Here is a 9672-nt window from a genome sequence, read left to right on the forward strand (position 1 = left end):
CGAAGGTTTGGGTGGGGGGGGCTCACCTTGTGCTGGGTTACCAAGGTGGTGAGGTTGGGGGGGTGCTCAGCCCAGCGCTGAGGTTTGCTGGGGGCTCAGCTGGTGCCGGGCTGGTGATGGGCACTGGGTGTCCTCGCGCAGCGGGCTCCCGTACGAGGTGAGCCCCGAGCAAGCCCTCTGCCACCCCGAGGTCCAGCGGCGCCTGGACGTCTCCGTCCGCACTCTCCTCACCGTGACGGAGAAGTTCGTCTCTGCCATCACCTCTTCTGTGGATCAAATCCCGTGCGTACCCCGCAGGGCTCCCCACGTCCCCGCAGCGCAGTCCTGGGAGGGCAGGGGGGGTGCTGGGGGGTTTCCGTCCCTTTCCTTGCTGTGGGAATTCCTTTGAGCTGCCGGCAAGGAGAGAAGCGATGTCAGCTCCTCCGCTGATGCCCAGAGGTGCTTATGGCCTCTGAAGCGCTCTGCTCCTGGGGTGCAGCTGGAAGGAATGGAGTCAGGAGGAAGGCGTCCTCTGGGGCGGTGCGGGCTGGCAGCTGGGCAGCAGATGGGGATGGGGATTCCTGAGACCCCGACGGCACCGCGGTGGATTTGGCACCCGGTCCCTCGCCGCGTGCTGACCGACCTCCTCCCCTGTGCTCTCTCCAGCTACGGGATGCGCTACGTGGCCAAAACCCTGCGGGCGTCCCTGGCTGAGAAGTTCCCCAAAGCCTCGGAGGAGGAGCTGGACAAGGTGCCTGGGGGCTGCGCTGCCACGCGGGCTTCCCAGCACCCCTGGGTTTGTGGGAGGGGGATCTCGCTCCAGGATGTCCCTCAGTTGCCATTTCCCTCTCGACTTTATGACCTTCACGACCCAGTGCTCCCAGTATGGGCACAGGGGCACACTGCTTCCCAGTATGGGCTGACCCAGTGCTCCCAGTATGGGTGCGGGGGCCCAGTGCTCCCAGTATAGAGACCAGCAGAGACCTTCAGTGGAAATGTTTCCTGGATCAGATGCCTCCCGCAGGCACTCTGTGCGGGGGTCCCATAGAGCAGCCCCCCCCCCTGCTGCGCAGGCTCTCCGACGCGGCCGTCTCCCTCCCCACAGGTGGTGGGGAACCTCCTCTACTACCGCTTCATGAACCCGGCGGTGGTGGCCCCCGACGGCTTTGACATCGTGGACGTCTCAGCTGGGGCAGCCCTGCGCCCCGAGCAGCGCCGCAGCCTCGGCTCCATCGCCAAAGTGCTGCAGCACGCGGCCGCACGCAAAGCCTTCGAGGGGGAGAACGCGCACCTGTGTGCGGCCAACCGCTACCTGGAGGAGACGCACGGCAAGTTCCGGTGGGTGCCGGGGGGGTGGCATGGCGGGGGGGGGGGTGGCGATGGTGGTGATGGTGGCGGTGGTGGTGGTGATAGCAGTGAGGGTGGCAATGGCAGCGGCGATGGTGGTGATGTTGGTGGCGATGGCGGCGGTGGTGATGGCGGCTATGGTGGCAGTGGGGATGGTGGTGATGGTGGTGATGGTGGCAGTGGGGATGGTGGTGATGGTGGCAGTGGTGGCGGTCGGCCCGAGGCTCAGCACGGTGATCCCACAGAAGGTTCATCGCCGCCGCCTGCCGCGTCCCGGAGCCCGAGGAGAGGTTCAACGTGGACGAGTACTCGGAGATGGTGGCCGTGGCCAAACCCGTCGTCTACATCACGGCGGGGGAACTCGTCGCCACGCACAGGGTGAGGGGGCGTCGGGGGCTCGCCGTCCCCTGGAGGGGCTCAGGGCCCGCGGTGATGTGGTGCTGAGGGATGCGCTCAGCGGGGGGGGTGCGGTGGGTCAGGGTTGGGCTTGTTTGAAAAGCCCCCCCAGAGACCAGCGGGTCCCACCCCACGTCCCCGCCGTGCCTGCGGATGGGGTCACTCGGTCGCTGAGGTTGGAGGAGACGTCTGAGATCGTCCTTTGTGTCCCTGTGACGGGGGGTGGGAGGGTTGGACCTGAGGTCCTGGGGGGCTTTTCCAACCTCGGTGATCCCAGAAGTGAGCAGGGATGGGCCGATGGTGGAGCATCACTGAGCAGCGTGGCGCCCCTCCATCCCACGGTGTCACCCAGCCAGCAGTTCCCAGCAGGGCTGCACAGCCCTCTGGATCCCATCGTGTTTCCCAGAGCAGATCGATCCCCTCTGCTCCGCCCGAGTCCCCGCTCTGCAGCCCCCTTCCCAAACCCCCTCACTTCACAAACTTGAGCACAGAGGATTTCTGTGGCCCTTTGCTCCAAGTCCCCCTTCCCCCCGTGCCCCTTTGCCACTGACTCTTCATTCTCACTGCTCAGCTCCTCCTCGAGCACCAGGACTCCATCGCACCCGACCCCGGGGACCCTCTGCACGAGCTGCTGGAGGACCTGGGTGAGCTTCCCACTGTCCAGGCCCTCGTCGGTACGTAGAGAGCTGTGCCATCGCACCCCTCCCGCTCATCCCGGCCAACCCCCCCCTCACTCCGGTCTCCTTCCCATAGGAGAGAGTGCTCCCAGCCCAGGGGGGGGCACGGAGCCCGCGCTGTCGCAGCTCAGCAGCGTGGAGATCTCCCTCACCCTCACCGGGAAGCCGCTGCCGGAGGTGGGCGCCGAGCAGAGCGATGGCAGGAGCTTGCTGCTGAGGTGAGGGTGGCGCTGATGGCTGCCCCACGGCCGCAGCCTTCGGGATCCTTTGGGGGGGGGATGTTGGCTCAGGCGCTGGGCAAAGAAACCCTTCGGACGTGCGGTGGTGGAGCGGAGCGGGCGCCTCACCCCCCTCCTGTCCCCAGCACCAAGCAGATGCTGGTGGACGTCATCCAGTGCCAGCCAGGAGGGTCCCTCACAGAGATCCTGCAGACGCCGGCGTCGGAGCTGGAGGTGAGAGTGGCGAGCTGCAGCCCGTGAATGTGGGGCTGGCCCTGCCCCACGGCCCTGCCCCACGGCCCTGCCCTGCGCCCCTGCAGCCGCTGAGCTCTGTTTTTCAGTGCCGAGGGGCGCTTTGGGCTTTGAGCTTAGGGCACAACATGCGGGAGTTGGGAGCTCCACCTCGCACACGCTGTGCGCCCCCTGCCCCACAGCAAGCATCCCAGCACCACCCAGCACCCCGGGAAGCCTCCCAGCACCCCGTCCCCCTTCTGTCCCCCAGGAAGCCTCCCACCACCACCTGATGCGCCGGCGGGCACTGTGGGACTCCCAGACCCCCCCCAGCCTGAAGCACCGCCGCTCGCTGGTGGCCGCCGGCCAGCTGAGCTTGGAGGAGAAGAAGCGGAGGATCGTGAGGAACCTGCGGCGCCTGGAGGGCCTGGGGCTGGTGGCTGCAGCCCAGCACTACCAGGGGCTCGTCAACGAGCTGGCCAAGGCAAAGCGGGGGAGATGGGCGGCGTTCTGGGAGGGAGGGGGCGGCTTCATTTACACAGCATTGCTTCATGTTGAGAGCTGTAGAAAGGAGGAGCAGGGGGTCACGGAATCGTCAGGGTCAGAAAAGCCCTCCGGATCACTGAGCCCAACGCAGCCCACTGCGCCCACGAGCCAGTCCTTAGATGGGGTCACTGAACACTGGGTTGGAAAAGACCTCCGAGGCCACCGAGTCCAACCGCTCCCAGCCTGTCCCTGGCTGGGACGCAGAGTCCTTAGGGTTGGACATCTCCGAGGTCACCACCCCACCCCTGGCCACTCACCACGTCCCTAAGGAGCTCACAGAACGGTTAGGGTTGCAGAGTCGAGTCCAATCCCAACTCCTCTTGCTGTGTCCGTCGGCAGGACCCCAGAACCCTCAGGTTGGAGAAGACCTCAGAGGTCCCCAAATGCAACCCAACCCCGCCCCCAAAGAGCCCTTGGGCTTGCAGCAGACCCCCAGGCTCCAATCCAGCTGCGCTCTGATGCGCGCCGCGCTCGGTGGCTCTGGCGAAGCTCGGGGAGTTTTCTTCCAGCTCGCGGCTCCGTTCCCGCAGGACATCCGCAACCAGCGGCGCTACCGGCAGCACCGCAGGGAGGAGCTGCTGAAGCTGCGGCAGACGCTGCGCGCCCTCGACGCCAAGACTTCGTTCTACGAGGAGCAGATCGATTATTACAACCAGTACATCAGGAGCTGCCTGGACGGCCTGGCAGCCGGCCACAAGTGCGTTGCTTTCGGGAGAAACCCCGCAGAACCCGATGGCGGCGCCGAGCGAGGCGTCGCACCCCTGGGGCGAGGGATGGTGGTGCTCCGTGCGCCCCTTCTCTTCCAGGCTCGGCGGGAAGAGCAAGAAGCTGCAGCCCCTGCGCTACAGCGCCGCGCGGCTCTGCGAGATGGGGGTGCTGCTGGACATCCAGGACCTGCCGGCCAGCCAGTGCGTCCCGCGGCCCCGGGGTGTCCGAGTTCAGGCTGGGGAGCTGGGGGCGTCCCTGCTGGGGGCGGGGGGGGGGGGACCAGGGGGCTTTGGGGGCTCCTTCCAACTCCGGTGGTTCTGTGATTCTATTGCCTTAATGATCGTTCACAGAGCTGCGGGATGGTGGGGGTGGAAGTTCCTTGAAGGTCAACCGTGGAGAGCTTTGGGGTGGGGAGGTCCTTGAAGGTCATCCTTAGGGCCATCAGAACATGGGAATAGTTTGGGTTGCAGGACCTTTGCCCCGGCTCGCTGCAGGGGCTGGGACCAGATGACCTCTGGGGGCTCCTTCCCCCTCCAATGGTTCTGTGGGCCCACGATCCTGCAGCTGCGTGGGGCTCACAGGTGGGGGTTGGTGTGGGGCAGCCCCACAGCGCGGGCCGGGCGAGTTGCCTTCAGGCTCTGCTGGGGGAGCAGCAGGACTCAGAACAGATGGGAGCTGTGGGTCCGTGCCGGGGGGCCGCGTGGCTGTGTGACCCCACCGTTAATTGGGGGGGGTCGGGGGGCTGCGCCACGGCCTCGCAGCCATTCGAGGCAGCGGCCGCCCGTCCCCCAGGCTGAAGAACGTCGTCTTCGACATCGTCCCGTGCCAGGAGCCCGGCTGCTTCCAGGTGAAGGCCCAATTCATGGGCATCGACATGGAGCGCTTCCAGCTGCGCTACCAGGTAGGAGGCCCTGGGCCGGGGGGTGGGCGGGGGCTTTTGGGGGGGGTGACGGCGGTGACAGTGGTGACGGTGGCTCCTGCCCAGGAGCTGCTGCAGCTGCAGTACGAAGGCGTCGCCGTCATGAAGATGTTCGACAGAGCCAAAGTCAACGTCAACCTGCTCCTCTTCCTGCTCAACAAGAAGTTCTTCAAGAAGTGAGCGGCGCTTGGGGGGGGGGCGCTGGGGGTGATTCCCACTCCCACCCCCTCCCCGCTCCCCCCCACCTCGCTTTCTGCCACAGCCGCAGCAGAGCGCTGGGCTCAGGGTTGACCCCAAGCCCTGTGGCAGTGGGGGCCTGCGGGAGCGGCTGCGGCTCTGTGCGCAAAGTTTGGATGGGGGGCGGGGGGGGGTCTGTGCTGCATGGCTGCTGCATGGCTGCTGCGTGAGGACGCTGCAGGGCTGTGGCGCCGGGCTGCCGTGCAGGTGGCTGGAAGTGCAATAGGGGGCGTTTTCCCGGCGCTGCGTGCGGTGCCTGGGGGCTGCGGGGGTCCCGCGCTGTGCTGAGCCCGGGGGCCGCTCTGCTGCTCCGCTCATCCCGAAGCGTGACTTCAGCGCGGCGCTTTTGAAGCTCTGCCTCCGCATTCCCTCCCCCTCCGCCCTCCTCAGGAGCTCCCAGGGACCCGGGGGGCTGCGGTCCCGGTGCTGCTGCCGTGAGGCGGAGCCCCTCGCTGGGCTCCCGTTGGGAGGAGCTGCTGCGTTTCTTTTTATCGTATCAAGGCTGCCTTTTTGCTGCCCCCCGCGTTTCTTCTGAATAAAGGTGGATAAGGAGAAAGGAAAGAAAGCCCTGCAGAGCCCCCCCTGCTTCAGGTTCAGCCCAGAGCGGAGGGGGGGCAACCCTAAAAGCCACGGAACCGGGCAGTGGGGCGCGTTTGGGGGGCGAGGGCCCTCAAAGACTGCGGGGTGCTGGGATCCCGGCGTCACGGGGTTGGAAGGGAGCTGAAGGATCATAGGATGGGGGGTGGGGAGAGATCCTATGGGTCACAGAGCAAAGGGGTCGCGGTGCGGGAGGGTTGGCGGGGAGCTGAAGGATCGTGGAAGCGCAGATGGAGTTGGAAGGGATCCTGCAGAGCCACGGGGTCACGGCGCTTTGGGTCGGAGGGGAGCTGAAGAACCGCAGAGCCGTGGAATGGTTGGGATGGAAGGGATCCTGTGGGTCAGAGCAGTGGGGTCACAGCACGGCGCGGTGGATCGAAGGTCGTAGGGCGATGGGGTCACAGCGTGTGGGGTGGAAGGGACCTAAGGGCCGGGGGGTGGGAAGGGATCCGTCCTATGGGTCACAGAACCACGGTGGGGGTTGGATGGAGGGGATCCTGTGGGTCACAGAGCGCGGCTGGGTGGAGGGGACACGAAGGACCTTGGGGTCATGGAACGTCGAGTTGGAAGGGATCCTGTGGGTCAGAACCAGGGGCACCGAGCTCAGCGTCACTGCGGGCCGGGGACACGGCGGCGTCGTTCTGTTGGTGGCCCTGCATTGCTGTCCCACTGCTGGGGACGCACAGCGCTGGCAGTGCAGGATTTTGTGATTTTGGACAAAATTCCCTTCTGCAAACACAGCCCACTGTTCCCACATCAGGGCCCTGCCTCCCCCCCCCACCCCACATTTACCCCCCATTTGCCCCCCAGGTGTGGGGCTCTGGGGATCGGGGTGTGCAGGGCTGGCCCCAGTTGGGGGTCCCCAAATGAGGGGGGCGGGGAAACTGAGGCAGTGGGCGCTGCTCTGCTTGGGGACACGGGAATGGAATGGAATGGAATGGAATGGAATGGAATGGGGGCAATGGGATAGGGGATGGGATGGGGGAAAGGAATGGGAGGAATGGGAATAGTGGGGGAATGGGGGGATGGGGAGATGGGGGATGGAGGGAGGAATGGAGGGAAGGGGGGATGCGATGGGGAATGGGGAATGAAATGGGGGATGCGATGGGGAATGGGAGGAAAGGGAATAGCGGGGGAATGGGGAACGGAAGGGGGAAATGGGGGGTGGTGGGAATGGCGTCTGAGCCGGGGCTGCTGAGCCGTGCCCCGCCGGAGCCCCCCGCCCCACGGCAGCCCGGGGCTCAGCCCTCACGGCGGCCCGTTAACGGGCACCTGCACCGGGCGCGGCGACCCCGGGGGCCGCGAGGAAACGCCGCCCCGAAAAGCGCCGTGCGGCGCCGTGCGGGGCTGGGGGCCGAGCCGAGCCTCCCGTCCACCGCCCGCCCCGCACGCGGGGGGGGGGGGGGGGCGTCCAACCCCGCGGCGCCGCGACCCGAGGGGAAACCGCGACCGAACTGCGGCTGTGGAACGGAGGGACGAAGTGTGAATGTCGGCGACAGAGAGCGGGGCGGGGGGGGAGGTGATGGTGGAGATGGTGGAGATGACGATGAAGATGAAGATGAAGACGATAATGAAGATGAAGATGAAGGTGATGAAGATGGTGGAGATTATGCAGATGGTGGAGATGATGAAGCTGATGATGAAGATGATGATGAAGACGATGGGCGCTTCCACAGAGCAGCGCCGCTGCCCCCCCCGCAGCCGGGAGCCGTTGTGCCGGCACAGCTGGGAGCCGCGCCCCATAGAAACGGGCTCCCTGTGGGGCGGCCCTACAGCTCGGCACGTGTCCCCCCCCCCGAGCAGCGGCGCCTCCTCCAAATCCGCGTCCCTCGGCTGAGCGGCGCTCGGTCCGATCCCGCGTCATCGCGGCCGTGGCCCCGCAGCACCGATTTCCCCCTCTGCCCCACTGAGGAACGCGGCCGGTGGGCGAGTGTGGGGTCGGCGTGGGGCCGGGGGGGATTTGGGGCGTGTGGGGCTGAGGTGCGGGGCTTGTGGGGTCAGTGTGGGGATGGGGTGCGGGGAATGTGGGGGATGTGGGGTCGATGTGGGGCTGGGATGAGCTGTGGGGTCGGTGTGGGGCTGACCACGACACACGTCCCAGTCTATGGGGCAGAGCTCCGCACGTGGGGGGCATTGGGACGCCCCTCTGAGCTGCCCGTGAGCTGGGGGGGGCCGTGGGGTGCAGCGGAGGCGTCCTGAGCCCCCACGTGGGGCAGCGCTGCGCAGCCCACGGCCCCACAGCCACCCGTGGGGCGGAGCCACAGCTGAGCGTGGCACCAAACCGGGGCCGCGGCGCCCCGAGCGTCTGTACCCACAGCTATGGGGCAGCCCCACACCGATCCCATCCCCCAGCTATGGGGCAGCCCCCCAACCCCTCAGCAGTGGGGCAGCCCTACAGCGACAATACCTACAGCTATGGGGCAGCTCTACGTCGACCCCATCCCTCAGCTATGGGGCAGCTTCCAGTCCCCCCACCCCGCAGCTGTGGGGCAGCGCCCGGAACAGAGCGGCTCTGTGCTCGCCCAGCTGCGGCTGCGGGGCAGCGCTCGCTCCTCCCCGCGTCCCGGCGCGGCCGGTGGGACAGAGGCGGATTGTGCGCTGAGCTGCGCGCTCCCGCAGCCGTGGGGCCGAGGGGGGGGCCGGGCCGGGAGCCCCCCGGGCAGAACCCGCGGCTTCATCCGGAGGATGACCGGGAACGTGAAGGTAGGGGACCCCGGGACGGGGGCAGGGAGTGGGACCCGAAAACGCAGCGTTGGGGTTGGAGACACTGAAATGTGGGGAGAGGATGGAGAGCCCAAAATGTGGGGAGAGGATGGAGAGCCCAAAATGTGGGGGGAGGATTGGAGACGGTAAAATGTGGGGAGGGGGGACCCAATGTTTGGGGAGGGGATGGGGGACCCGAAGATGTGCGGAAAGGATGCGGCCCCAGTGTGTGGGGGGAGGATGGAGACCCCAAAATGTGGGGAGGGAAACCTCAAGATAAGGGAAGGGGGTGGGAGACCCCATGATGTGGGGAATGGATTGGGGACCCCAAAATGAGAGTGGGGACCCCAAAGTGTGGGGAGGGGACGGGGACCCCAAAATGTGGGGAAAGGATTGGGGACTTCAAAATGTGGGGATGGGGACCCCATACTGGGGGGAGAAGCTGCGGGGACCCCAAAATGCGGTGTGGGGTTGAGGAGCAGATGGGGACCCCAAAAAGCAGAGCTGGAATGGGGAACCCCAAAATGCAGCACGGAGACTGGGGGCCCCAAAACGTGGGGAGGGGATGGGGCCGTTGTGGGGCAGCCGTGGGGCTGCTGCAGGGCCACTGTGGGGCTGCTGTGGGGCCGCTATGGGGCGCTATTGGGCCGCTGTGGGGCCGCTATGGGACACTGCGTGGCTGCCATGGGGCTGCTGTGGGGCGCTGTGGGGCTGCTATGGGGCTGCTGTGGGGCTGCTATGGGGCTGCCATGGGGCTGCTATGGGGCCGCTATGGGACCGCTGTGGGGCTGCTGTGGGGCTGCTATGGGGCCGCTGTGGGACACTGCGTGGCAGCTTTGGGGCCGCTGTGGGGCTGCTATGGGCCCGCTATGGGGCGCTATGGGGCCGCTGTGGGGTCGGGGCAGCGCCCAAGCAGCGGCGGAGGAAACGAGGCGAAGGAGCAGCGGGGTCCCGCTCTGTTTGTGCGCCGGGCGCTGCGCCGCTTCGTGTCCCCGGCGCTCCCAGCCCGGTGTCCCGGTGTCCCGGTGTCCCGGTGTCCCGGTGTCCCGGTGTCCCGGTGTCCCTGCGCTCCCGCTCCGGTCGCAGCACCGCTGTGCCTCCCCCCCCCCCCCCC

General features: G+C 67.0%; 1 protein-coding gene across 1 annotated transcript in view; it reads left to right on the forward strand.

Moving 5' to 3' along the window:
• The window catches only part of IQGAP3 (IQ motif containing GTPase activating protein 3), a gene marked incomplete at its 5' end in the record, with an annotated part of 18163 nt that extends 12940 nt beyond the window's left edge, over positions 1 to 5223 (forward strand). The window contains 12 exons of the mRNA XM_042837146.1: positions 142 to 282; positions 646 to 730; positions 1085 to 1317; positions 1572 to 1704; positions 2294 to 2396; positions 2476 to 2617; positions 2764 to 2851; positions 3120 to 3332; positions 3925 to 4091; positions 4201 to 4302; positions 4895 to 5003; positions 5088 to 5223. Of these exons, the coding sequence (XP_042693080.1) occupies positions 142 to 282; positions 646 to 730; positions 1085 to 1317; positions 1572 to 1704; positions 2294 to 2396; positions 2476 to 2617; positions 2764 to 2851; positions 3120 to 3332; positions 3925 to 4091; positions 4201 to 4302; positions 4895 to 5003; positions 5088 to 5201 (1630 nt within the window). The remainder of the gene's footprint in view (positions 1 to 141; positions 283 to 645; positions 731 to 1084; positions 1318 to 1571; positions 1705 to 2293; positions 2397 to 2475; positions 2618 to 2763; positions 2852 to 3119; positions 3333 to 3924; positions 4092 to 4200; positions 4303 to 4894; positions 5004 to 5087) is intronic.
• Positions 5224 to 9672: the final 4449 nt, after the last annotated feature.

Source organism: Centrocercus urophasianus, unplaced genomic scaffold, assembly GCF_019232065.1.
Source record: "Centrocercus urophasianus isolate 14NV4802_14NV808 unplaced genomic scaffold, USGS_Curo_1.0 seq_683, whole genome shotgun sequence".
Taxonomy (NCBI): Eukaryota; Metazoa; Chordata; class Aves; order Galliformes; family Phasianidae; genus Centrocercus; species Centrocercus urophasianus.